Here is a 25,169-nt window from a genome sequence, read left to right as displayed (position 1 = left end):
GCAACAATGTTCTGCAGATCTAGCATGTTTTTCAGAGGAATCAATCAACATAATTCTGCCCCATTCACTTAGTTCCAAATATGGATGATCAAGTGCTCTCTCACTGGTCTACACCACTGTAACACCCTCTTGGCTATAATTTACCTGCTTTGACCAATAAGTGCCTTCAGCCCATCCAGAATGCTTATTATGGCCATTTGGTCCTTCCTCTACTGAGTTCTAGGTAGATAGGCATCACTGATTCCACTTTTCTGGATGTGTCACACATACACTGAATGCAACAAACATGTCTCTACATTCACTCCTGATACATGGGCTTTGTCACATGAAAGATGGGAACGTGTACATGTCCCACAGCCATTCACCATACTGAATTTTACCCATATCATTCGTTATTGAAAATGTCTGTCCATTTTGTTAATGAATATGCCTAAAATCACTGCAGGCTGTCAAACGTTCTATTGAAAGACCTGCTATTCTCTCAGATCAGATGAACAGTTTGCCTGTGAACTAACCATGTAATGGTTGTGCTGGTTTGGTTTTCATAACTAAAAAGCTGTTTTAAAATAGGCCTACTACTAGTGGCCCTGACTGGATTACCGAACTCCCATTCGGCTTTAGCAGGATTGGATTGGATTTTGGAAGGCCGGGACTGGTTGGGATTCTGTTATAATCTGTGACACTGTGCTGTGATTGGTCAACAATGGTAAAAGGTGGGTGGTATTATGTTATTGGGCTTCTCCCATTGGTCTGATTTGATCTGTCTGTGCGTTCCCATCTGCCCCTTCTATCTCTGCAAGGATAATCCCCTGGATAGAATACCTCCACAGCTGTCTACTACCCAACGCTAACCAGAACAATGACATTCAGCTTGTTCCTTTTTATTTAGTTTCGTACGCCTTTTACCTCCCCCAACCCTATTACTCTATTCCTCTCTCTCTCTCTATGATTTCCAAAACAAACACAACTCTCAACAATTAGGCTATCTTTTCTTCTAGTTCCATCTTAGAGTGCACTTATTGGGTATCCAGAATGAGGCTAAATGAGGATGGAGCTATGCAATTAAATTACCGCATTTTATGTACATTCCTATTTTATTAATAACAAATTAGTGTAATTATGGCATTATTACACAGGTATAAGAGCAATAGCTAAAAAGACTGTAAAGTACATATAATCCACAAGCATGATTTCAGGTCCTCCACAAGGGGGTGTATAAGCTTTCTATTACTTGTCTTTGATAAAAACACTGTGTGTGTGTGCGCACGTGCGTGTATAAAGGAGCTGAGAAGAGAACATTTCAAGATAAATAAATGAGACAAATAAGACAAGGGACTGATTTGTTCATGGTACAAAGGAGAATAAAAAGTCAACTTAATAATTTACCCACAACTCACCGGTACTATTAACAAGCTGCACATACACTTGTAAAATACTTGAAGAATTGGAACATAGAGATTCCATTTCCCAGGAGCCAGGATGGAGAATATGATTAAGATAAACACACAGAGAGAGAGAGAGAGAGGTAAGCATGGGAGAATATTAAGTCTGTCTGGGTTTCTTATTAACTACTGTTGACTACGCCAACAGTTCTGCTGGATGTCTGAGGTTTAACCCGCTCTGTTACATTACACAGGCACCAAGACATAGCTCCCACTGTAGTTCAAAATCTCCAAAAATGACTATAGGCCTTGGTCAGATTTCTCTAGTTTTTCATGTAGTCTCCTGTACATGTAATTTGTAACCCAAATCCTAGCAGAGGCAGAAAGATTTAACGGAGAATCTACATTCACAAGCAGGGTTATTGTTTTGCAGGGTTTACATTACAAAATAATACACGATTGTTTTGTTAAATAAAATGCACTATAACAAATAACAAGTGAGGCTATATTTATAATAATTCAAATACAATGAACAAAAATATAAATGCAACAATTTTTCTAAGATTTTAGAGTTCAAATAAGGAAGTCATTAAATTTAAATTAATTAGGACCTAATCTATGGATTTCACATAACTAGGAATACTGTTGGTCACAGATACCTTTTTTTTTTTTTTTTTTAAGGGACGTAGATCAGAACTAGTAAGTATCTGGTTTGACCACCATTTGCCTGATGTAGCACGAGTGTGCTTCGCATAGAGTTTCAGGCTGTTAAATTTGACCTGTGGAATTTTACCCCCACTCTTCAATAGATGTGCGAAGTTGCAGGAATTGGAACACGCTGTTGTACACGTCAATCCAGAGCATCCCAAACTTGCTCAATGGGTGGCATGTCTGGTGAGTATGCAGGCCATGGAAGAACTGGGATATTTTCAGCTTCCAGGAATTGTGTACAGATCCTTGCGACAAGAGGCCGTGCATTATCATGCTGAAACATGAGGTGATGGCGGCGGATGAATGGCACGACAATGGGCCTCAGGATCTCGTCACGGTATCGCTGTGCATTCAAATTGCCATCAATAAAATGCAATTGTATTCATTGTCTGTAGCTTATCCCTGCCCATACTATAACCCACCGCCACCATGGGGCAATCTGTTCAAAACGTTAACACCATTCCTGGAGTCAGCATGCAAATTGCACACTCCTTCAAAACATGAGACATCTGTGGCATTGTTGTGTGACAAAACTGCACTTTTTAGAGTGGCCTTTTGTCCCCAGCACAAGGTGCACCTGTGTAATGGTCATGCTGTTTAAATCAGCTTCTTGATATGCCACAGCTGTCAGGTGGATGGATTATCTTGGCAAAGGAGAAATACTCACTTATCAGAGATGTAAACAAATTTGTGCACAAAATGTGAGAGACATTTCTTGGATCTTTTATTTCAGCTCATGAAACATGGGACCAACACTTTACATGTTGCGTTTATATTTTGGTTTTGTATAAATTGCTACATTTATATATTATGATTCAGAAAGTACAAAAATAAATATTTTATTGTTTCTGGTACATACTCATATTTCCTCATTGTTTTAGAATAATAAAGTATATAGGAAAACCACATTGTCTGTTGACTTATAGATGTTATCTTAATTAGATACATATACAATGGATTCTTGACAATACATAAACATTTTATGCTGATGCAGTAGTTATTATGGCGAGTTCATTTCTCTCAGGAATGAACCTGTATAAAAGCATTTTATGACACATTTTAAGCATTACCTTTTGAAGACGGGCCGATTCTTCATTCACCATAACCAAACAACCGTTAACACATTTACTGAATGTAAAAGAGGTACAATGTGAATATATAAATACATTACAATGCAAAATACCGGTGAGGAAGATGCAAATACGCCCTTTCAGTGCATAAGGTTTAAAATTGGGTTGCAGCAGTAAGAGATGGGGCAAAAGAATATGAGCGTTAGTGGAAATGTATCTCAGTAGGACACGGTGTAAATGTAACAGTACAGTATATTTTATATTAGGGATGAAATGTCTCCGGGTCTAGACAGATCTGTCCAAGCCGGTGTAGCAGCCTAGCATACCAGTGCACACTCAGAACTTTATCTCGCACGGAGTCACAGTTCCCTCCCTCAATGTCTCTGTTTATGGGTACAGAGGTCCAATTACTTTGTCTGTCGGAAGTGTTTGTATTCACATACACGCCTGGGCTGCTGAGTTTCTGATTCCCCCAAACTCTCAGGCTCTTCTGGTGAGTGTTGCAGTGAGTGGGCGTCTTCGTGTGCTCTCTCTCTGCTTCTGTGACCTGCGCCCCCTGTGTGCCCTCCCCCCGAACTAGCTGGATGACCGAGAGCAGCAGTCTCAGAGGCCCAAATGCCCAGTGTGCCAGTCTATGGTCCTCTATAAGTGCATAGCTGGATGCCAGCACCCCATCCACAAACAGAGTGCCGTGTTCAGTCAGGGGTGCGTAAACTCCCATCCTTTCCTCCTGTGATATCGAAACAATCCGAGATGGTTGTAGTCGACCGTCTGCTCCATGGACGAGTACATTGTCTCCCCGTTTTGCTCTACTGGCGAACCGAGCCTGGTACTCACTGTGGTGGAGTTCGTAATGGGGGGCCAGGAAGACCAGGTGGTGGGGAGTGAGGGCAAGGCGGTGGCCATCTTGTGTGGTCAGGACGAGGAAAGTGGACCTGCTCTCGTGGTCCTGGTGTAAAAAAAGAAGGACACGGCTGAGGACGACGCGTCCTGACTCAGACAGGGCCAACACTCTGTCTCCAGGCTCCAGGGACGCCAGGGTCTTCTGTCCGCCTCCGGCTACACTCACCCGGGCCCAGGCAGGGAAACAGCCCCCTTTCTCCACTGCCACTGAGTGATCTGAAGGGAGGAATCCAAGTCAGTAGAGAAAGGCTTCAGATGACTGAAATGGTCTATTTCCTTGATATGATATAATAAGATTCAGATGAATAATGTTATTATATTAATCTTAATATATAATATATGATTGTATGGGGGGAAATGGCTGGAATAGATATCATAGTGTACATGTTAAAGCAAATCACAGGAAATATGATGGTGATGTCTGTCGTTTTAAATATGCCGATTATTAGCCACTTGACTTACCAGCTTTGACAGAGCAGTGCACGTGGTGCTTGGACTCATAGTACACAAAGTCGAAGCCAGCCTCCACAGCCAGCTGGGCTAGCATGCCGTACTTGTCCAGGACGCGGTCCGACGTGGTGATGTCCACGGCCCTCCCCTCATAGTGAAGAGAGTCAGGGGGGTGATGGCCGTCCTCATCCCAGGCCTCTGTCACCCTCAGCTTCGTCCCAGGCCAGTGGTTCATCACCGCTATGGCCAGCTTGTTGAGGCAGTCCTTACAGCGCTGAGGGACAGGGAGAGAGGGATGGAGAGGCATTGAATGAATAAAATATGATACTATTCAATACAATGCTACTGATTTGGGTTTATTTGGAGCAACACTTATATACTGTATTAGTTTGAAAAATTAACACTGACAGTGTAGAGAATATGATGATACAGTATAAATACACTGTAGTTATTGTATGTCAATAGTAATTCATTTGCAACATGACTGCTTTCAATTCAATTAGCCCTAATATTCTCATGAGAATTACTAGGCTATTGACAGGTAGTTTCAGCGTAATGTAGATAGCAACTCCAGGACTATCGACATGTATGAAACCCCTTAGAGCTGAGGCAACAGAGACTGGTTTAATCATTCATTAACGAGAGAAAAGGAACTGCTTGAGACCGAACGTAGTTGTGAGCCCTCTGTCTACCTCACCCACTGTGGCTGTTCACTCAGTCCCATTCAACCCCTTGTAAAGCAATACCAAATACAACAACACTTCAGTAACTAACTGTATTCCTATCACCTCTGCCTAGATTATAGAATAACTTTGGTAACGTTTGTCTCCATTGACATCATCAGATTTTTCTCTCCTGTGTTCAGTGGTTGTAAAGGCCATTGCCACCCCTCTCCAACCTTTCTCAAACAATCAGCATAAGAACACAAAGCTACTGTAGCCATTCTAGAACATTCCTTGGCCTTTTTCTGCAGGGTGAGGGAATAATCAAGGCCGTTCTCTAGTTCAGAAGGTGTGAGTCATGATGTCTTTGTGTCACCTTTGAGACATTTGATCAGAAACGTGACCATCATGACTCACACCCAGTGATGCATACTGTATTATTTCTGAAGGTCACACAATAGCAGTTTGCGAGATGTCATGTCAGAGGCTAACTCTATTTAAGAGGCTCTTACGCACTGGCTCCTGAAAGTTCCCATTACCAGCGAGTTGGAACAGAGAGGTTTTTTTTAACCATATTTCAGAGCGAGAGAGTCAGAGAGCAAGAGAGACGCTGAACAGCGAGGAGGCCAGGTTCAGACTAAGTGAGAGGGCAGAGAGAGAGAGGGGAGGAATGTATGGGCATGCACTTGAGAATGTGACAGCCAGAGTGAGAAAAGAACGAGGGACAGAAAACAAACTGGCTACATTTTTCTCGCCATGCCATTGAAGAGAGGCGATTCATTGTTATCGAACTACAATAGTCGGCTTTTCCGACGGTGCCATTACTTCAGCAGGCGAGAATTTTGTATAGGCGACCCCTCTGAGTGTCAAACCCTACACAAAGAACGTCTTTCACATCTGGTCAGAGAGAGGGGCACATGCACACATACTGTACACACACACACACACACACTGACGCAGACACACACACACACACACACACAGGAACACGCACACATACACATGCTGGTCCTCAGACTGGGCATCAGGAGGGCATGCACACACTGGACCACAGATTTCCATCACAAATACTGTACAATCATTCAAAAAAAGGAAGGAACATAGATTCACATCATACACAACCAGTCAGGAGCGAACAAAGGACTCCAAGCATCACCACACCAGTGTAGAGTAGCCTACTTAGATAAGAAACGTTGTAATGCTCAATTGTGAAGGATGGTATTGATGTTACTAATGATGGTGCATTTTAAGAATTTGAAGATTACAGAAGGCCTATTGTATGCTTTAAATATCCCACGCCTCTTGTAGCCTATATTGATCGATTCTCACTTGGCATCAGACGTTGAGAATGCACTATCTACAACCAAACTGGGTTCTTCGGCTGTCCCCATAGGAGAACCCTTTGAAGAACACCTTTTGGTTCCAGGTAGAATTCTACTTGGAACCAAAATGGGTTCTTCAAAGGGTTCTTCTATGGGGACAGCCGCAGAACCTCCGGAATCCTTTTTCTCTAAGAGTCTACCAGCCATTCGAGAGCAATAACAATATGTCTATTGTTCCACGACCTCAACTCAAAATGCCAACATCACACTGTGGCTTCCTTGATGTTCTAAAGAGGTCAGATACAAGATATGAGAGAGGTCTGTGCTACTGTGACTGTGTCTCAACTCCTGTTCGCCAGTCCTGATCATTTTGTAATGTTCATACTGCATACCTGACGCTAATGTACACTACACAAGGTTACCTGCCTGGCCTCACCTATGAATCCCTCCTGGTAAGCACACACAGAGCAGGCAAGTGGAACCAGAGGAATCGTTTTATTACCAAGCGACAAAGACTGGTTAAAGATTAAGGGGAAATGATCACGAGTTGGAGCGCATTCTCCAAAGAGTCATATTAAATTACTTCCTGATCCCCCCCCAGCCCATCTTATTAAGATAGAGGGGAAGTGTGAATTTTTAAAAACGGACACCTGCGACGATCTATTTGATGAGAAAGAAGTTCACGTGAAAATACTGTGAGTAACTTGTCTAATACAGAGGCCATGACAGTGAATCCACTATTGGATCAACTTTCCATGAGATAATTCAAATTGTAAATGTAGGGATGACACGCAGATAAACTGATGTTCATTCAACAACCAGTTATCAGACTAGAGAATAGAGCAACACGTAAAATCGGTGTATACCACTACCGGCTGTAGTTAACCAATCATCCAGCAGGGGGATTTCCCCTATGAGCTGCCACAAGGAACCAGTTTCCCTGCACTGAAGGAGTATCATCTATCTATGATATTATGATAGGGACCTACTGGCCTGTCTAACACTAACTACACTTTACCAGTACCACACAGTCACGAGTGACCAGTGAGTTACAAGGGTCAATGGAAAGTGCACCAAGTGGGTCTGTGACCTTGAAGTGATCCCACAGTAAATGTCATATAAAATGATACTTAAACCTGGAGATAATTGAACTAGATTAACCATTACACACTGTCTGAAGTCCGAACCAGTTGTACCTTATACTGACCACATTTACTGTACAATCAGATAATTGAACTTGGCTAACCATTACACACACACACACACTGTCTGAGCCAGTCTCTGAAGAACCAGTCTTACCTTGGTCATGAATCGGTCAGCAAGAGTTTTCTCCTCATCTTTGAAGATGATATCAGGGTTGTAGTTACACACCAGTTCATTAAAGCGTTCTGAGTTGCGTGTGATCTTTCCCTCTGACCTCCCACTGGCACCCAGGTTGTTCTCAGAAAGTTTGGGGAAGTAGGTCTTGTAAGGCATGGGGGTGGGTTTCCTGGACCTATGGCGGAAGCCGTACCCAGGGCCTGGCCCGCACCCCTGGACCAGGGAGCTCCATGTGTAGATGGCGAGCAGGCCAAGCCATGCCAGGCTTACCCACCAGGAGGACACCTTCATTGGGGAGAGTTCTGGGTCTGGGTCCCTAGTGTCAGTGACCTACCGTGCCCACTGAGCAAGCCCCGCTTCAGGCACCTGATAGCATTTGAATGATGATGGTCAAATCTTGGTGGTGGTCCATTCTAGATCATGGGATGTAGGAGTTATGTTTCTATAGAGCAAGTTTGGCCATTATGGATCAGAATCCACACCGAAAGGATAAACTAATTTCTTCTGTAAAACCCATGTTGATCCTTTAAATTAACTTCATAGTTAATACATTCTCTACTCACTACTCACTACTGTATTTAAAAAAAATTATCTTTCTAATGTAGTTTGTTTTGTTAATTGCTTCTCCTAATAATTTGATACTTAAACTATTTTCCTTTCCAGAATTTATCCTTTTATTCTGTTCACAATTCATGAAAAATAAATAGTCCTCATCCGTCTTTGGAGGTAGGCTACCTGTTACCAAGCAGGTGTTTCGTGCGTCCAGTCACCCTACCTACTGCCTCTCTCTCCAGTCCCCGGGCACTTCAGTAGCGATGCGCAAACCTGACTCGCACCTCACTGTTGAGTCTCTGTGAAATATCTGCCCTGCGAATTCTCCGAGTGGCATTCTTTGAATCTCATCCCATTCCTGCCTTCAGCAATGCACCTCGAGAGGTTTTGTCTGTCTACTTGTGTCTCGTGTCGCGTTGAAGCGCTCCTGTCTGCGGTGCCCCAGCCATTGGGTTCTTATTAGTGTGTGGACCAGTTTGCCCTCCCTTCCTATGCGCGCTCCCACTTCGAAAGCACACGCCTCCAATTCAACTTTACAAGCGATACATGATTAGCCCACTTACGTTATTGCCGGACTTTGTTGTTATACAGTAGGTGTCCGGGATTTTCCCCTCTAGAGAGGCAGAGATGAAGATAACATCACCATAATGCGTAGGCCTATACGAGGTTAACTTATTACGCACATTTGGAGAGGTAAACCAGTGGGACTACTAGCCTACATGTTCAACAACACATTTAAACACCGAATCGTCGGATAGAAATGACTTATACAAATAGGAATATGATTAGTTTGTTTAACTTAATAAAATACACTTTGTTACACATTTACCCAGTTTGTTAGATTTGAAGTTAAACTCTGATATGTCTAACTTTCCGACATCAATAAGCATCCTGATATCCCTCTAAACTTGATATGCTTTTGTCCACAGATCATCATTGGAGGGATTCCCCACCACTGTTATCACTCTCTTATTGGTTTATTATAGCCTAGATGGAAGGTTAACAGGGTCCATTACAGAAAGGCTGAGTAAGAGCAGGAGAAAGTCACTCCAGTCCTATATCTGCCACACACACAGACACATACAGCTGTCTCTCTCTGACTTCCAGAGTTGCCTTCCTTTGTTTTCTGAGACCCAGGTTGACACTGTGGCCCCCCAGCCCTCCTCAGACCTTGAACCCAGCTCACCCAAGACACCGGCCCCTGCTGGCTCTCCCAGCATATTATTTTTATCCATCGCAGAACAATAGCTGGGATTTGAGAGTCACAAAAAGGGGAAAGATACTGTCACAATGAAAGGGGTGATTAAGAAATGCTAAATGTCAGTATCTGTATCTCCACGAGTCTGATACCTTATTATTTATAGATTTTTAAATGAACAGGTTAGAGGTCAGAGGCCAAAGTGTGTCATTACCAGATCCTTCCAGCTTTCTGGAAAATCTCCTGAACACTGTTTGCCAGTGGATACATTATACTGGCTGTACAATACTGCTGTACTATAAAGCCCAGTGCTGCCTCTAACAACAATTTAGTCTTTTAGGAGAGCCCTTTAGTCCTTCAGCCTATGACACATTGTGTATGACCCCATAGATATTGATACATCACTTTCATGTGCCTCTCATTCTTTCCTGGTATGCAAAGGTTGTTTCAACCAGATACAGAGACATTTTATGTAATAGGTATCAATCACACAAACAGTCACGGCATAATAGTGAATATAGTACAGTTGTGATTTCTCTGAATCATCCAATTGGATATGAGAGACTAAAACTGAGATGATGGAGCTACGGGTCAAAGAGGGAACGCAAGGGACGTTGGTTGGAAGGTTGGAGAAGATGTTGAAGGAATGGAAGGGTGGGGACTGCCAACTCCATCTTCCTGTCCTTATGATCAACATGGAGGGAAGTCCAGGGCTGCGCCGTCTGGGCCAAGACGCGCCTACGAGTGATATCACAGTACATAATGACAAGTGTAGGGAATGCCACAGTCCGGCTCAATCAAAAGAAGAAACTCCTTTCATATGAACCAAAACAAATCAGTGATATTGATATTGTTTTTTTTGGGGGGGGGGGGGGGGACGTGGTTGACAAAAAGAAAAGTGATTTCATCTCATCAGACATTAAAGGGAGAGGAAGGAAGCAAACATCTGTGTGTTTTGAGATGGAAATAAAGTAATCATTATTCGTTTTTATTTCGGGGGTGGTGGTGGTGGTGCCCCTCCCTATCTCTATGCCCTCCCTCCTCCTGGCTCTTAACAGGCTCGATCACTCCCCCAGCCCAGTTCAGGATGGGAGTATATGGCTGGGTGAATGGCTGAGTTTCCTGCACAGCCACGGCACAGAAAACGAGATCTTTCCTGCCCGGAGGACGTCCTAAATGGCACCTTATTCCCGATATAGTGCACTACCTTTGTACAAAACTAGTGCATTATTTAGGGAACCTGGACTATTGGCATTGACCCCCCTCACTGTTTATTATCTATGCATAGACCCTTTCTGTACAAATTACCTCAACTAACCTGTACCCCCAAACACTGACTCAGTATCAGTACCCCCTGTTTTAAGCCTCATTATTTTGTATATATTTTTACTTGAGTTTATTTAGTAAATATTTTATTCTCTATTTTCTTAACTGCATTGTTGGTTAAGGGCTTGTAAATAAGCATTTCACGGTAACACCTGTTGTGTTCGGAGCATGTGACAAATCTTTTTTTGATTTGGGATTCAACCTGGGTTAGGGACAGACTACCCCATCTTTATTTTAATCTCCAATGGGTGTGTTGCACATGGGGCTCACGGTCATGTCACATCGTCACGTTTTTCTGGTTTGCATCAAGCTATTAGTAATTCAGGAAAATACTTCCTCAAACATAGCTTTGTGTTTGTGATGTAATCTAGTTACTGTAAAGCAGCAGCAGTTATGTTTTCTGAACAATGCTGGCTTTGACATCTTAAAGAAGTGTTGGTCTTGTCTCTTCAGAGCTGAACAGACACTGCAGGATCCACTTCCTCAGACAGAGGCCGTTAGGAGGGGTGTGTATTTGTGTGTGTGTCAGCCAGCGTTGGGTGGGAGGGAGGGGGGGGGGGGGGGGGGGGAGTCAAGGAGCTGACACTGTACTCCCTGGCTCCCTCGTTAAAACTGAATCCCCACCCCGTCATACTGTCTCTCACCCGTCTGTTATCAGTGCAGGAAGAGGCAGGGTGGTGTGTGTAGGAGAGAAAGAAAGAAAGAAAGGGCTGCTACAGTGAAGCTGGATTTCTGTGTTTTAACTGGATGCCCTTCACCTTAAAGAACCCACTAATCACAGTGTGTGTGTCAAGCAACGCGTGGTCAGGTGTCGTAACGTGTCATGTGTACATAAACATGTTTAAGGTCTCGATTCAAAACAGATCAAGCATTGACCAGGTAGCTGGTGTTTTGGCTGCTGGTGTTTTGGCGGATTGGCTGATGGTGTGTCCATTGTCACGAAGCCTCGCGTAAGAAGTTCAGAACGAGAAAGTGTAGGCTATATAGAAATACTGACACTTCAAATTGAAAATCATAAAGTAAGGATTTAGGTTGGTCGAATCGACATTCCACTGTTTGAACTTGTAACTAGGCCGCATTGGGTTATTACTAATGCAACTCAGGGCAGCCAATGGAAATGTCCGCAATAGGTATAACGCTGGGAGCTCCAAAGCTGTTTTAACTTAGGCAATGAATCTGCTATGCAGTTGTTGGTTAAGGCAGAACTGATCTATCCCTTCAGGCCGAGATTCTTTTTAACGCGTACATTTGGATAGCCACGCTTGCTTTTCCCTCATGTTGGTGCTAGCATGCATGCATGCATGCATGCTAGGTAGTGCTAAATATCAGCCGCCAATCTAGTAGTGTCTGGAAACTATAGTGAGCTTCGATTGGTCAATCACACCGTTATGTCAAAGTATTTTAATAAAGTTCAACTTATTCCAACTTTGGTCCCGCCTCGTTCACGACCCTCGCTCATGCTCGCATCGCCCCAGGGTTCCCCCGCCCACTTCGCTTCCTTGAAAATGAATGGGCTTCCATTGTTTCATTGCCCCCAATGTGCTATGTGAATCTCGTGAGTCCAGGTTTCAGCACAGTTCCTCCACTCACCATAGATACAGTGCATTCGGAAAGTATTCAGACCTCGTGACGTTTTCCACATTTTGTTACGTTACAGCCTTATTCTAAAATTGATTAAATAAAACATTTCTCATCAATCTACACACAATACCCCATAACGACAAAGCAAAAACAGGTTATAAATTTCACATTTAAAAATAAAAACAGATACCTTATTTCCATAAGTATTCAGACCCTTTGCTATGAGACTCTAAATTGAGCTCAGGTGCATCTTGCTTCCATTGATCATCCTTGAGGTGTTTCTACAACTTGATTCGAGTCTACCTGTGGTAAATTCAATTGATTGGATATGATTTGGAAAGGTCCCACAGTTGACAGTGCATGTCAGAGCAAAATCAAGACACGAGGTTGAAGGAATTATCCATATAGCTCTGAGACAGGATTGTGTCGAGGCACAGATCTGGGAAAGGGTACCCAAAAATTTTCTGCAGCATTGAAGCTCCCCAAGAACAGTGGCCTCCATAATTTTTAAAGGAAGAAGTTTGGAACCACCAAGACTCTTCCTAGAGCTGGCCGCCCTGCCAAACTGAGCAATCGGGGGAGAAGGGCCTCGGTAAGGGAGTTGAGTTCCTCTGTGGAGATGGGAGAACCTTCCAGAAGGACAACCATCTCTTCAGTACTTCACCAATAAGGCCTTTATGGTTGTTTGGCCAGACAAAAACCCCTCTTCAGTAAAAGGCACAAGACAGCCCGCTTGGAATTTGCCAAAAGGAACCTAAAGGACTCTGACCATGATAAACAAGATTATCTGGTCTGATGAAACCAAGATTGAACTCTTTTAGCCTGAATACCAAGCGTCACGTCTGAAGGAAACCTGGCACCATACCTACGGTGAAGCATGGTGATGGCAGCATCATGCTGTGGGGATGTTTTTCAGCGGCAAGGACTGGAAGACTAGTCAGAATCGAGGCAAAGATGAACAGAGCAAAGTAGAGAGATCCTTGATGAAAACCATCTCCAGAGCGCTCAGGACTTCAAGACTGGGGCGAAAGTTCAGCATCCAACAGGACAACGACCCTAAGCACACAGCCAAGACAATGCAGGAGAGCGTCGGGACAAGTCTCTGAATGTCCTTCAGTGGCCCAGCCAGAGCCCAGACTTGAACCCGATCGGACATCTCTGGAGAAACCTGAAAATAGCTGTGCAGCGACACTCACCCTCCAACCTGACAAAGCTTGACAGGATCTTCAGAAATGAATGGGAGAAATTCCCCAAATACAGGTGTGCCAAGATTGTAGCGTTATACTTAAGAAAACTCGAGGCTATAATTGTTGCCAAAAGGTTCTTCAACAAAGTACTGAGTAAAGAGTCTTAATACTTATGTAAATGTGATCATTTTTTATTTTTAATACATTTGCTAAAATGTCTTTAAAAAATGTTTCTGTGTCATTATGGGGTATGGTGTGTAAATTGATGTAAAAAAAAAAAAAAAAAAACTTAATCAATTTTAGAAAAAGGCTAACGTAACAAAATGTGGAAAAAGTCAAGGGGTCTGAATACTTCCCGAATGCACTCTACACACACCACACACACACAGGTGTACGCAAGTACACACAAACACTATAGTTGCATACTTTGTTGGGACTTGATGCTACAGCAGACTGGACAATAGCGGGCCAGGGTGGAACTTCCTGGCCCAAACAAACAGGTCAGAGATCATGCATACTTCTATAACCTTTTAACAATCAGTCATATAGAGCTCTATCTATACCTGCTACTATACCAGATGCAGCTGTCCTCCACACCATACAGAAGGCCTATGTATGACCACACTACACGGCTTCATCATTTAGATCGCTGACATCAGGCAAGGTGTCCCCTGAATGAGTTCGTTGCTACCCACCACAAGGGTTCTAAGTGTAATTCTAAAGGCTGGTTTCCCCAGGCAGCGATTTAAGTCTAGCTCTGGACAAAAAAAACCCCAAAACAACACTCAAATGGTGAATATTTAACTTTGTAGTCCAAGACTAGGCTGAATCAGGGTCCTGAGTATTTACTGTGTGTAATGTCACTTCACTTCTACTAGATGCCCATGTGTTTTAGTGATGGTTTATGGACGTATAGATGGATCAGAGGCCTGCCAGTTTGCCAGTCTACCAGCCCAGCGTGTGAAGGAAGTGTGCCGCGAGTGTGCTAGCAGGGTGAGGGTCCGCCTGCCGCCAGTCCAGCCGTGGCAAACGGACAGTGTGACCGCCGTTATCAGTCGATTAGCACGAAAGTCTCGCCTTTTCCTGTGAGCAGCTCTGTGTGTTGCCAGCCAGCTAACAGCGGGAAGAATAGAACCCTAATGCACTTTGGCACGCACTTCAAACGGCCGGCTGTCAGGAAGCTAATCTGTGTCTTTTTTTCCCCCCCTTCATTCTTGTGTTTTGACAATAAAGATAGGCTATCTTATCCCGTTATACACGCTGCCTGTCTCCCCACTCCTGTTTTGTCTATGATATGGTCCTATAGATGCTGAACTATCAGTCAAATGCTGTGTATTTAGTTACATTACTGAACTGAATGTGACACTTCTTTGATTGTAGAGCCACTACAACAGGGATGGACAACTTTGATGGGAGTGGGGCCACAAAAAAATCTCAACTCATGAAGGGGCGCAGTTGCTCACGGGTCTGCGTACCAACATCAACCTCTCCCACCCCACATAGCTGTACAATTCTACACATTTTGCCATGGGGTGGAAAGAAATGTTTGCAGATTTTAATATCGGAGTGCGACTGACTAACAAAATTTTATGGGGGCCCCACGGCTGCTAATTCAACCATGATAAAACATTTCAGATTGCTAAATTTGTTTAGAAAGCTGGCTGCTAAACTATGTTAGCTGACATAAGAGAAACTGATGATGCACAACCACATTTCAAAATGTCACCTTTTGTATTCTACCATTCCAACTTGGAACAGTAAGTTGAGACCCCAACTGGGTGGGGGACCGAGGGCATTCAAAAGAGTGGCAGGCCCCTGCACTACGGTATCAAGGCTCTTTATTTTGCTGTTGGGAGGTGCTATTCTAATGTCACACGTTTCAGTGGAATCAAGGTTGAGACAGAGGTAAGTTGACTAAGTATATATATATACACACGTTTTTAAGTAAGCTCTGGGTGGGTGGCGCCACAAATACGAGAATATATATTTTTTTTTTAGGACCAGCGTTGTAACCCCCAACCTTTGACCCGTGAACCGTCATTACAACTAAAACCAACTGCCAGGTATCTAAACTAGTGAAAAAACACTAAACATACAGACAGTATTACAATATAACTTCCCTCAGTGTTTCAGTAAGCACAAACTAGTATTTCAACAAAGGCTTGGGTGAGTCCAGACCTAGACCTCATGGCATGGTTCTAGCTGTGTTTGTTTACACATAAGGTGAGGTTTAAGTTCAGGGGAACGGTCAATGGCAACATGTTCAGTGGAGCGCATAGTTCAGTGCATTACAAACAAAGGCTATATGCATGTACAGTCAGGTGCACAATTATTGGCACCCTTGATAAAGATCAGAAAAAAACTAAACAAATAGAGCTATATTGTATGCTAAAAAAATTAAATAAAATTGAAATTATATTTTATACTAATACAATTGCTCAGAGAAATAGATTTTGTTTAACAAGAAATAAAATCAGAATCTCAAAGATAGGGGTTCCATTCAATTTGACCACTTATCAATACTCTTAGCCCCCTCCTCATTTCGCAATGGCCATCTGTTTCCGGACTTGAACCGCATTGAAAACCTATGGTTTGAATTGAAGAGGGCACTTCATAAGAGCAGACAAAAGGATATCAAGGATCTGGAAAGAGTCCGTATGGAGGAATGGTCTAAGATCCCTCCCAATGTGTTCTAAAATATTTTATGAGATTGGAGAAAAAGTCTGTTATATCCACAAGGGGAGGGTGCTTGAGTATTAAAAACGGGTGCCAATAATTGACACCCATCTTCATTTTTTTTTATTTCTTATTACTTGTTAAATCTTTCTGAGCAATTGTATTAGTATAAAATATAATTTCCCCATGAGCATACACTGTAGCTCATTATTTTATACAGTCTTATTTGCTCATTTTTATCAAGGGTGCCAATAATTATGGACCCGACTGTACAAAATAACACCTGTTCTTTCCGTGACAGACTGACCAGGTGAAAGCTATGATCCCTTGTTGATGTCACTTGTAAATCCACTTCAAATCAGTGCAGATGAAGGGGAGACAGGTTAAAGATTTTTAAGCCTTGACACAAATCGAGACATGGATTGTGTCTGTATGCCATCCAGAGGGTGAATGGGCAAGAAAGAATTTAAGTGCCTTTGAACGAGGTACGGTAGTAGATGCCAGGCGCACCAGTTTGTCAAAAACCACAACGCTGCTGGGTTTTTCACACTCAGGTTTTCCGTGTGTATCAAGAATGGTCCACCACCGAACAAGACATCCAGCCAATGACAACTGTGGGAAGCATTGGAGTCAACGTTGGCCAGCATCCCTGTGGAACCCTTTCTACACCATGTGGATTCCTATATTAGGAAGGTATTCTTAAAAGTGTTCTGTACACTCAGTGTATATGTATCGCAAACACTGAGAGAAAATGGTTCTCTAAATTCCAGGATAGAGAATTGTTTCTGTTTCCATTTGCAGACTAGCAATTACCAGAATGTTGAATGTTTAATCTAGACTAATAGTACCAAATTGTCCAGCATTTTCATGGCTAAATTGAAAGGCATTAACATTGAATGTGATAGGTTCTTTGCAGGAACTTAGAGAGCATTGATCTCGTTGCTTTCCTTCTCTGCCAGTTATTCCAAGTTATGACATTGTTGTAATACAAAATCCCAACTAACTCTCAAATCCTCTCAATTTCCTAGAATTAAGAATCTTAACACAGCAACTCAAACATCTTATTGTGATGAACAATTGTTGCCATTACTTGTGGCTTCGCAACAACTTGACTAGTCTAGGTTGCACATTCACTAAATTAATTAGGTTAAGTGGGGTGGAGAAGGGGTCAATGAAATGTGAACAGAACAAGTGGATGCACTTGTTCTCAGACAGACTCCCACACAAACACCCAGAACAAACCTAATTAAATATCACTCCTGTATTCATTAACTGCCATGTCTAGGTGGCGTGTGTGCCTACCACACAGGGCAAACCAAGCCTCTGATATGTACAGTAAGTAGCATTACGGGAACATTTAGACTTAAACTCCCTTTTAGCGGAGGAAAAGGCAAAACAAAAACAAAAAGACAGCTCATTTAAAAACATCAAACAAAAGAGAAAAAGAAATGCAAACAAAAATCAAGGAGAACCGGGTTCTCTTTTTCTGCCTCCAAAAGAGGAAATGAATAATATGCCAGGAAAACAGAAGGAAGAAAGGGGGAGTGGGTGGAGGTGAAAGAGAGAAAGCTAGAGCGTCGCCTCTCCTCTTGATTTGGCCTTTTTTTTATTTTTTTTTTTATCTGGCGGTGGCATCCGAGTGGAGGAAACGTTGGTTATAGCGGTATCAGGGACGGCCTCCGATGACAGACAGGCCAAAATACAACGGCTTTCTTCTGGGCCTGATTAAAGCAAGGCAACAAATGGTGGTGGGACAGGGAGACAGACACGCACAGGACAGACGTATACTCACAGGACACTCAGGGGACAGACGTATACTCATAGGACACTCAGGGGACAGACACAGGCTCACAGGACACAGGCTCTCAGGGGACAGACACAGACTCACAGGACACTCAGGGGACAGATACAGGCTCACAGGACACTCAGGGGACAGATACAGGCTCACAGGACACAGGCTCTCAGGGGACAGACACAGACTCACAGGACACTCAGGGGACAGACGTAAATCGCACAGTATGGACAGACCCGCCAGCAAACGCCCACAAAGTGGGACGGTTCTGGATAATGAGACCTGATCATTTATAGATAAACTACTATATAACTGCACTGTAACAATCTTATTACTCACCTGATCATGTATAGATAAACTACTATATAACTGCACTGTAACAGTCTTATTACTCACCTGATCATGTATAGATAAACTACTATATAACTGCACTGTAACAGTCTTATTACTCATAACAATCCATACATATCAGACAAGACAGTTTATGTATAGAAAAATGTAATACTTTTGTCCTTTCTCCACAGCTCATAAAAAAAATATATACATTTTACAACATCAAAACATTTTAGAGCACTAAAAGTAAACCATAAAAAACATTGTTTGCTCCCCAAACAATAGATTCGAAAGACTTGTTACGCGACATGAAATGAGTAAACGCTATGTGCAATGACTGACCAAACAGAACCATTGCCCTAAGGATAGAAGGTTCTCTGACGGAACCTCAGGGGAACTTTCAGAAGGCTGCCGTTGAGTTTGGGAGACCCTGCCCCCTGCTGGCGACAGAACAGAACTGATTGTTATTATTAGCCGTTAGACAATTAAAACAACTTAACATGCATGCTGATACAGCAAAGGAAAAGCATGACAGGATCACTATAAAGAGATCTAAAAAATGAAAACGCTAGAGATCATCCATTTCTATTATTCTAATATTCTAATATAAAAGTTAAGGAAAAACACGTCATTGGAATTGGCAGTGGAGCGTAAACAGTATTGCACTTGAACATTAACAAACAATTCACAGTATGATTGGTCCAAGACAGGACACACAAGTGAGTGTTACTAAGGTGTCATTAAGGAAGCTCCTTAATGCTTATTTTTTTTAAAGGGAACAGAAATGCCATTATACAACCAATAACAACCTCCCTTTCCTATTTTCCCCTTTGTGTTCAGGTATCTTTTGTTCACCAATTCCATGTTATCAATTTAAAACAAATCCTGGGTTGTGTTCGTCAGGCACCAACTGGAAGAGAACTGAAATGCTAATTTTTTTGTTGTAAAAATGTTTTAACCGTAAACTTAATGAACACAACCCTGTCCTGTCCCCTTCTCTTCCTCCACTATGTGAAGGTCAAGGCATGTAAAATACCCAGGTTTAAAAACATCCTCTCATTAGCGAACACACCATTACACAGACAGACAAGGAGTCTTAAAAAGACATGGAAGTGGGATTCAAAGGAGTGAGGCCCAGAAATAGTAGTCTTGAGAGAGCGAGAGAGCGAGAGAGCGAGAGAGAGAGAGGAAGGCGTGGGGAGAGGGGAGGCAGAGAGAGGACTCAACCGCTCAACCCCTGATCAGGAAAAGGAAATGTCAGTTGCAACGTAATGTTCCAAAATAGATTTGCTGACTTTTACACGTGCGTGTCCAAAGAGAAAAGTAAGTCGGTCCCACCTCCACCTCTCGAACCCATTGTGAGTTTCTCATAAGGCATTAGGACATCCAGGATGTACTGTATGATGTCACAAGGTCAACAAGAACCCGGTCATGGCTAGAAGGGACACAGCTTTTCTCAAATTAACATCAAAAGCCAATTTTTTCTTTTTACATTTTAACTAACCCCAACCCTTCTCCTAACCTTAACCCAATTCTCCTAACCTGCTACGAAAAGTAATATCTGACATAAGTTGAATCCCTTCTAGCCATGACCCAAAAACCCTGATAAGATCCCTTTTTCAGTTCCAGAACCTTCTTCAGTTCTAGAATATTTTAGAGGTTCCAGGATTTATCATTTTCGTCTCAGATTACCACACACAGTGATTTCAATAGAACCCCAGTACTGTAGTCAAAAAGCGAGACTGTTTAAGTTGGTTCCCCAGTCAACTTCTGTTGGTCAGTGAGCAGAGCTCTACTGCGTCATTGTCCAAACTGCACTTCTAATCCTCCACTCCGGTCTCTTCATTTTGGTGATCCAGACACAGATTGACTGGAGGACTGAAGACAAGGTGCCTTTGGTCCAATGGGAATGCTATCCAGGGGGCTCAGGTCCCGGTCGGGATTAAAGATCACGGTTGATTGGTCAAGGGAATGTCAGTCACTGGATCTTTGACAGGCCATTTGCCAGGAGGAGCTTGAGGGGGATGGTTGTGCGGGACACTGTCAGAGGAAGCTTGTGGAGACCTGTGGAGACATAAAACACTTACAATTAACACCAACAGTGGAACAAAATGGCATGATTATCGCCGACAGAGTGTGAGAAAAATAAAAGATTAAAAAAAGGCTAGTTTGGGTGAAAAGAAAGTCCATCAATCACAGAACAGAACAAAAGCTGTTGGGGAGGTAGTGGGAGAGGAGAGATGCTATCTATCCCTTGAGGAAGGGGGGTGCGTGTCCACGGCTCTATGCGCCGAACTGTTTGTGTTGGGCGGAGGGGCAGAGGGCGAGTGTGTGTGGGGGGCCCGGGAGGGGGCCCAGCGGCCAGGCCCACAGGGGACTCCTACTCCCCTCTTTCCTGAGAGAATTGTATAGGCCTTTCTATCTGAGGAAAGGAGACCAGCCCATTGGGAAACATGGCCAGGCCCAGAGCTGGGAAGAGAACACCTTTATAGCTAGCTCACAGTACAGTCACTCTGAAAACACACTGACTATTGGCAGCTAGCACAACCCTTCTACTACATAATGAAAGTAACACAATACGGCTACCAAATACCTAAGCAAGCAAGATGCATATCCAAAAACGGATTGGGGGAGTCGACTACAGCCAAGATAGGTGGACAAATCATGTAGTTGTATTTTGAGTGGAACATGACTAAATTGAAGATGAAGTTATACAAAAGCATGGTATCTAACATCTAAACATAAAAAGCTAAAAACACACAGAAAGGCAGGTATCAGGTTCATAGACATATTCCTGTAGAGCACGGATGTAAAAAAGGGGCGTTATAAATACTTCTGATTGATTGCGTAACGTACCAAAGGCACGCATGAGTTCTCTCTGCACAGCCCAGGTGAGTGTGTTGATGAGGCAGGCAGAGGTGAGTCCAGCAAACAGAATGTTGTACAGGAACACTATGTGGAAGTTCCCCAGCCAGTTATACCTCCCAAAGTCTCCCAGCAGGTCAAAGCGTGTGATCCCTGAAGAACAGGTAAGAGAATGGGATTAGTTTGACACTATAAACTGCTCAGCATATCTTCACCCCCCCCCCCCCCCCCAATGGATAAATAAAGTTCAAATCCATATTACTTTCACTAATCCATCCGATTCAGATCTGGGAATACGTCAAGAGAGGAAGGAAAGAAGGGTGCATTTCTGAAGCACAGTACATGACCATGGCCAAGGTCACACACTGTTCATTGTGATTGACTGCATACACATGCCCTCTTGTGTTCAGAAATGATACTACAACCAGAAGCTCTCAGTCTAATTACAGTAGGCAATAGAGCCCCACAGTGGAGGTGTCATAATACCCATAAAACCTAGTGGTCAAACAGGGAAACGGTTCCAATCGTTTTTCCACCATAAGGGACTTTAGAAACACTTGAAATAAGGGCTGTGTTTCGTGTAGGCTTACCCTGGCTTACCCTGGTGTGACGGCAGGTAGCCTAGTTGGGCCAGTAAGCGAAAGGTTGCTAGATCGAATCCCCGAGCTGACAAGTTTAAAAAATCTGTCGTTCTGCCCCTGAACAAGGCCGTCATTGTAAATAAGAATTTGGACCAACTTGCCTAGTTAAATAAAGGTTAAATAAAACATTTAAATAACAATTGATAAGTCACCTTGTCCGAGAAAGATTTACATGGTTATCAAAACGTCATGTCAGGGTAAGCCTACAGGAAACACAGCCCTTACTGTTTCTAAAATCCCCTATGGGAAACATTTATGGTGGGAAACGATTGGAACCATTTCCCTGTTTGACCACTAGGTTTTATGGGTATTATGATACCACTGTGGGGGTCTACGCATCTCTTTTGTTCAAGCATACAAGACGACAAGAATCTAGAAACTCAACCTGGGGAACGGGGAGGGCTCTTACCCAGAGTGCGAGAGAAGACCGGCAGTGCTGAGCTGAGGACCAGAAGAGACACACAGTTCCCAATGATCTGTGTGAGGTTGGTGTCCTGAGAGCGGGGCAGCAGGGAGGTGAAGAGAGGAGAGCTGTAGAAGCCCACCACAGACGACACCATCAGGTACAGGATGAGGACCACCTGCACTGCTGCTCCCAGAGAACCAAACATGGAGAAGGAAGCCGTCCCCAGGCGAGGGTCCTACCACGCAGAGGAAACATACGATCAAGGCAAATCTGTTATTCTCTATAAAAAAAAGGTCCTTATGTCCTTAGAATTGTTTAGTCTTGAGAAATCTATATGAAAGATACGGCCCTCAGTCACTCAATAGAAGAACAGACTATTCAGGATCAACATTACAGAGGCAATAGGTCAATGTGCATCGTTAGAATTCAACATATGTATACAGATAGAGTAAACTCATGCTATAGGCCCTCAAACGCAACTCTGAACCTTGAAGCCAGTTCCACTGCATTTTTTAATTGTTCCCCTCTAACTCAGGGACTGATTTAGACCTGGGACACCAGGTGTGTGCAATTAATTATCAGGTGGATCAGAAATCCAGCAGGCTGCGGGAACTCCTAGGGTAAGAGTGGAGTACCCCAGCTATAGGGTGTCCAATCAAAAACCAATTTGACCAATGGGTTAAATTCTGTTAAATTGTGTAGATAATCCACGAAGAAAATCAATGGTCCAAACTGTGTCTCCATCCTAAACCGTTGAAGTTATTGGAGTTTTTTACCCTAGTAGGAAGGTCAAAATTAGGCTGACTAAATGAAATGGAGGCCAGAGAAAATAAGTGGTAACATTTATTTTTTTAATCTGGTAAATAGCGTCGCTTTAGCGAAACTGGATGCTGAGCCAGAATGAAGGCTACCCAACAGGCTCACTCTTCTCAAATCCGGTGGACATAAAACAATAGAGGTAAGATAGATATGGACTTTGAGAGATTTCTCAAGCATCTCTCTAAAAAATGTCAACGGAGCACTAAGTGTAAAGAAAGACCTCACGGAACGATTCAGAACGTGATCATATTTATCACGGTAAAATGCATTTTAAAACCTAATGAAGGGAAAACATTACCACCAAAGCGTGCTTTCACCCACATTGGGCAGAGTGTGTAAACGCCCTACATGCTACAAAATCAACAGCGGGCTGTCGAGAATAATCCATACAAAGCCCCTTCCAGCTCACGCCATCCCTTATTCCCCTTAGTAGAGTCCTCTCACCCCCATTCCACTAGGCATGGCCGTCTCGTCGAACAGGAGCTCCAGAACATGGAAACAAACCATCAACACACAGGCCACCGTTAGAGCTAGGAGCAGCAGCATGGCCAGAGGGTAGAACAGGTTCCGCTGCCATGGTGACGCTCTCCTACGCATCTCTGGGGGAGAGAGAGAGAGAGATGAGGACAAGGACCACTGGAGACAACGCTGTCAGTCTCCCGGTGAGCAGTGAAGCTATTCCTGGAATTTGTCTAATGCCCGAATGAAATCCAACAATGTTGTATAATCTTCCAATGAATTTGATCCAACCCTAGTAAGTCAAGAGAACTTAATAAAAACACAGTATTATTATTATTATAGAACGATGGTTTTACCGAGGGCGATTCGTTTGGCCTGGACGCCGAGGAACTGCTTCCTCAAAGGCTCCACGTTCACACTGACCCAGCATGCCGTGCTACCCCCTACAAGGAACAGAGCACGGTCAACACAACCACCACCTCCTCCTCTAGGATGAGTCATGGATGTGTGATACAGGCAGCATACGATTCCGAATAGAAATGCATTCAATTGTCCCATGTTGAGAGACTATTGTAGCCCACGGTCGCTGGCCCACTCACTGTTGAGTGTCCTGGAGAGCGAAGCCTCCTCGAACGCAGCACAGTTCATCTCCACCTCCACATTCTCCAACAGCTGAGGAAACACAGGGGATGGATTTCATTGAGTCATTAGTGTTATGTTATAACAATGCCATGTTATTGTCAACGATATCCCCAATTGTTTGCATAGTCAACTTACACACAGCTCTAACACACACACACACACACACACACGCCACCAGGGGTCTCTTCACAGTACCCAAATCCAGAACAAATTCAAGAAAACATACAGTACTATATAGAGCCCTAATTGCATGGAATTTCCTTCCATCTCATATGGCTCAAATAAACAGCAAACCTGGTTTAAAAAAAACAGATAAAGCAACACACCTCTCTCCTATTTGACCTAGACAGTTTGTGTGTATGCATTGATATGTAGGCTACGTGTGCCTTCATTTTTTTTTAATGTAGTTCTGTCCTTGAGCTGTTCTTGTCTATTAATGTTGTGTATTATGTTTCATGTGGACCCCAGGAAGAATAGCTGCTGCTTTTGCAACAGCTAATGGGGATTCTAATAAAATACCAAAGACATAAATGTCAGTGTTTCAGTTATTGTCTGCATATGGGAGAAAAGGTTTGCGGATTATCACTCACCCGTGGTTTGACCAGTAGGCTCCCAGTGACACTGAACATGCGGGAAAGCCCGAAGGGAGTGCACACTGCAGGGAGACAGGAAGAGGTGTCAGGCAGCATTCATACACATCACAAGTTAAGCAGCCAGTGCGGCAGATGGACGAGACATAGTGGAGGTGTCCTCACATAGCAGCAGCAGCACTCCACACAGAGAGATGGCAGAGTAGAGGTAAGGAAGATAGTACTCCCACATGTCTGAGATGGGAGACAACAGGTCATTAGAAAAAGGACTTGGATACATGC

The 25,169-nt window shown here is 43.3% G+C and overlaps 2 protein-coding genes across 3 annotated transcripts in view; both read right to left on the bottom strand.

Annotated features, from left to right (window-relative positions):
- Positions 1 to 2,800: 2,800 nt before the first annotated feature.
- On the bottom strand, positions 2,801 to 8,845 carry dhh (desert hedgehog signaling molecule). The gene is made up of 3 exons (XM_014135877.3): positions 7,800 to 8,845; positions 4,529 to 4,790; positions 2,801 to 4,282 (listed from the first exon to the last, which is right to left on the bottom strand). The coding sequence occupies exons 1-3, from the start codon at positions 8,109 to 8,111 to the stop codon at positions 3,426 to 3,428; spliced, it is 1,431 nt and encodes a 476-aa protein (XP_013991352.1). The 5' UTR covers positions 8,112 to 8,845; the 3' UTR covers positions 2,801 to 3,425.
- Positions 8,846 to 18,613: 9,768 nt separating this feature from the next.
- lmbr1l (limb development membrane protein 1-like) overlaps positions 18,614 to 25,169 on the bottom strand; it is a 44,833-nt gene continuing 38,277 nt past the window's right edge. For both annotated transcript variants that reach the window (XM_082960118.1, XM_014135879.3), the window contains 8 exons: positions 25,053 to 25,121; positions 24,888 to 24,952; positions 24,255 to 24,327; positions 24,012 to 24,098; positions 23,641 to 23,795; positions 22,381 to 22,612; positions 21,322 to 21,483; positions 18,614 to 20,529 (listed from right to left, as the gene is read on the bottom strand). In XM_082960118.1, the coding sequence (XP_082816244.1) occupies positions 20,444 to 20,529; positions 21,322 to 21,483; positions 22,381 to 22,612; positions 23,641 to 23,795; positions 24,012 to 24,098; positions 24,255 to 24,327; positions 24,888 to 24,952; positions 25,053 to 25,121 (929 nt within the window). In that variant the 3' untranslated portion in view covers positions 18,614 to 20,443. The remainder of the gene's footprint in view (positions 20,530 to 21,321; positions 21,484 to 22,380; positions 22,613 to 23,640; positions 23,796 to 24,011; positions 24,099 to 24,254; positions 24,328 to 24,887; positions 24,953 to 25,052; positions 25,122 to 25,169) is intronic.

Source organism: Salmo salar, chromosome 13, assembly GCF_965601325.2.
Source record: "Salmo salar chromosome 13, fSalSal1, whole genome shotgun sequence".
Classification (NCBI taxonomy): domain Eukaryota; kingdom Metazoa; phylum Chordata; class Actinopteri; order Salmoniformes; family Salmonidae; genus Salmo; species Salmo salar.
This window is presented reverse-complemented; position numbering and strand designations above follow the sequence as displayed.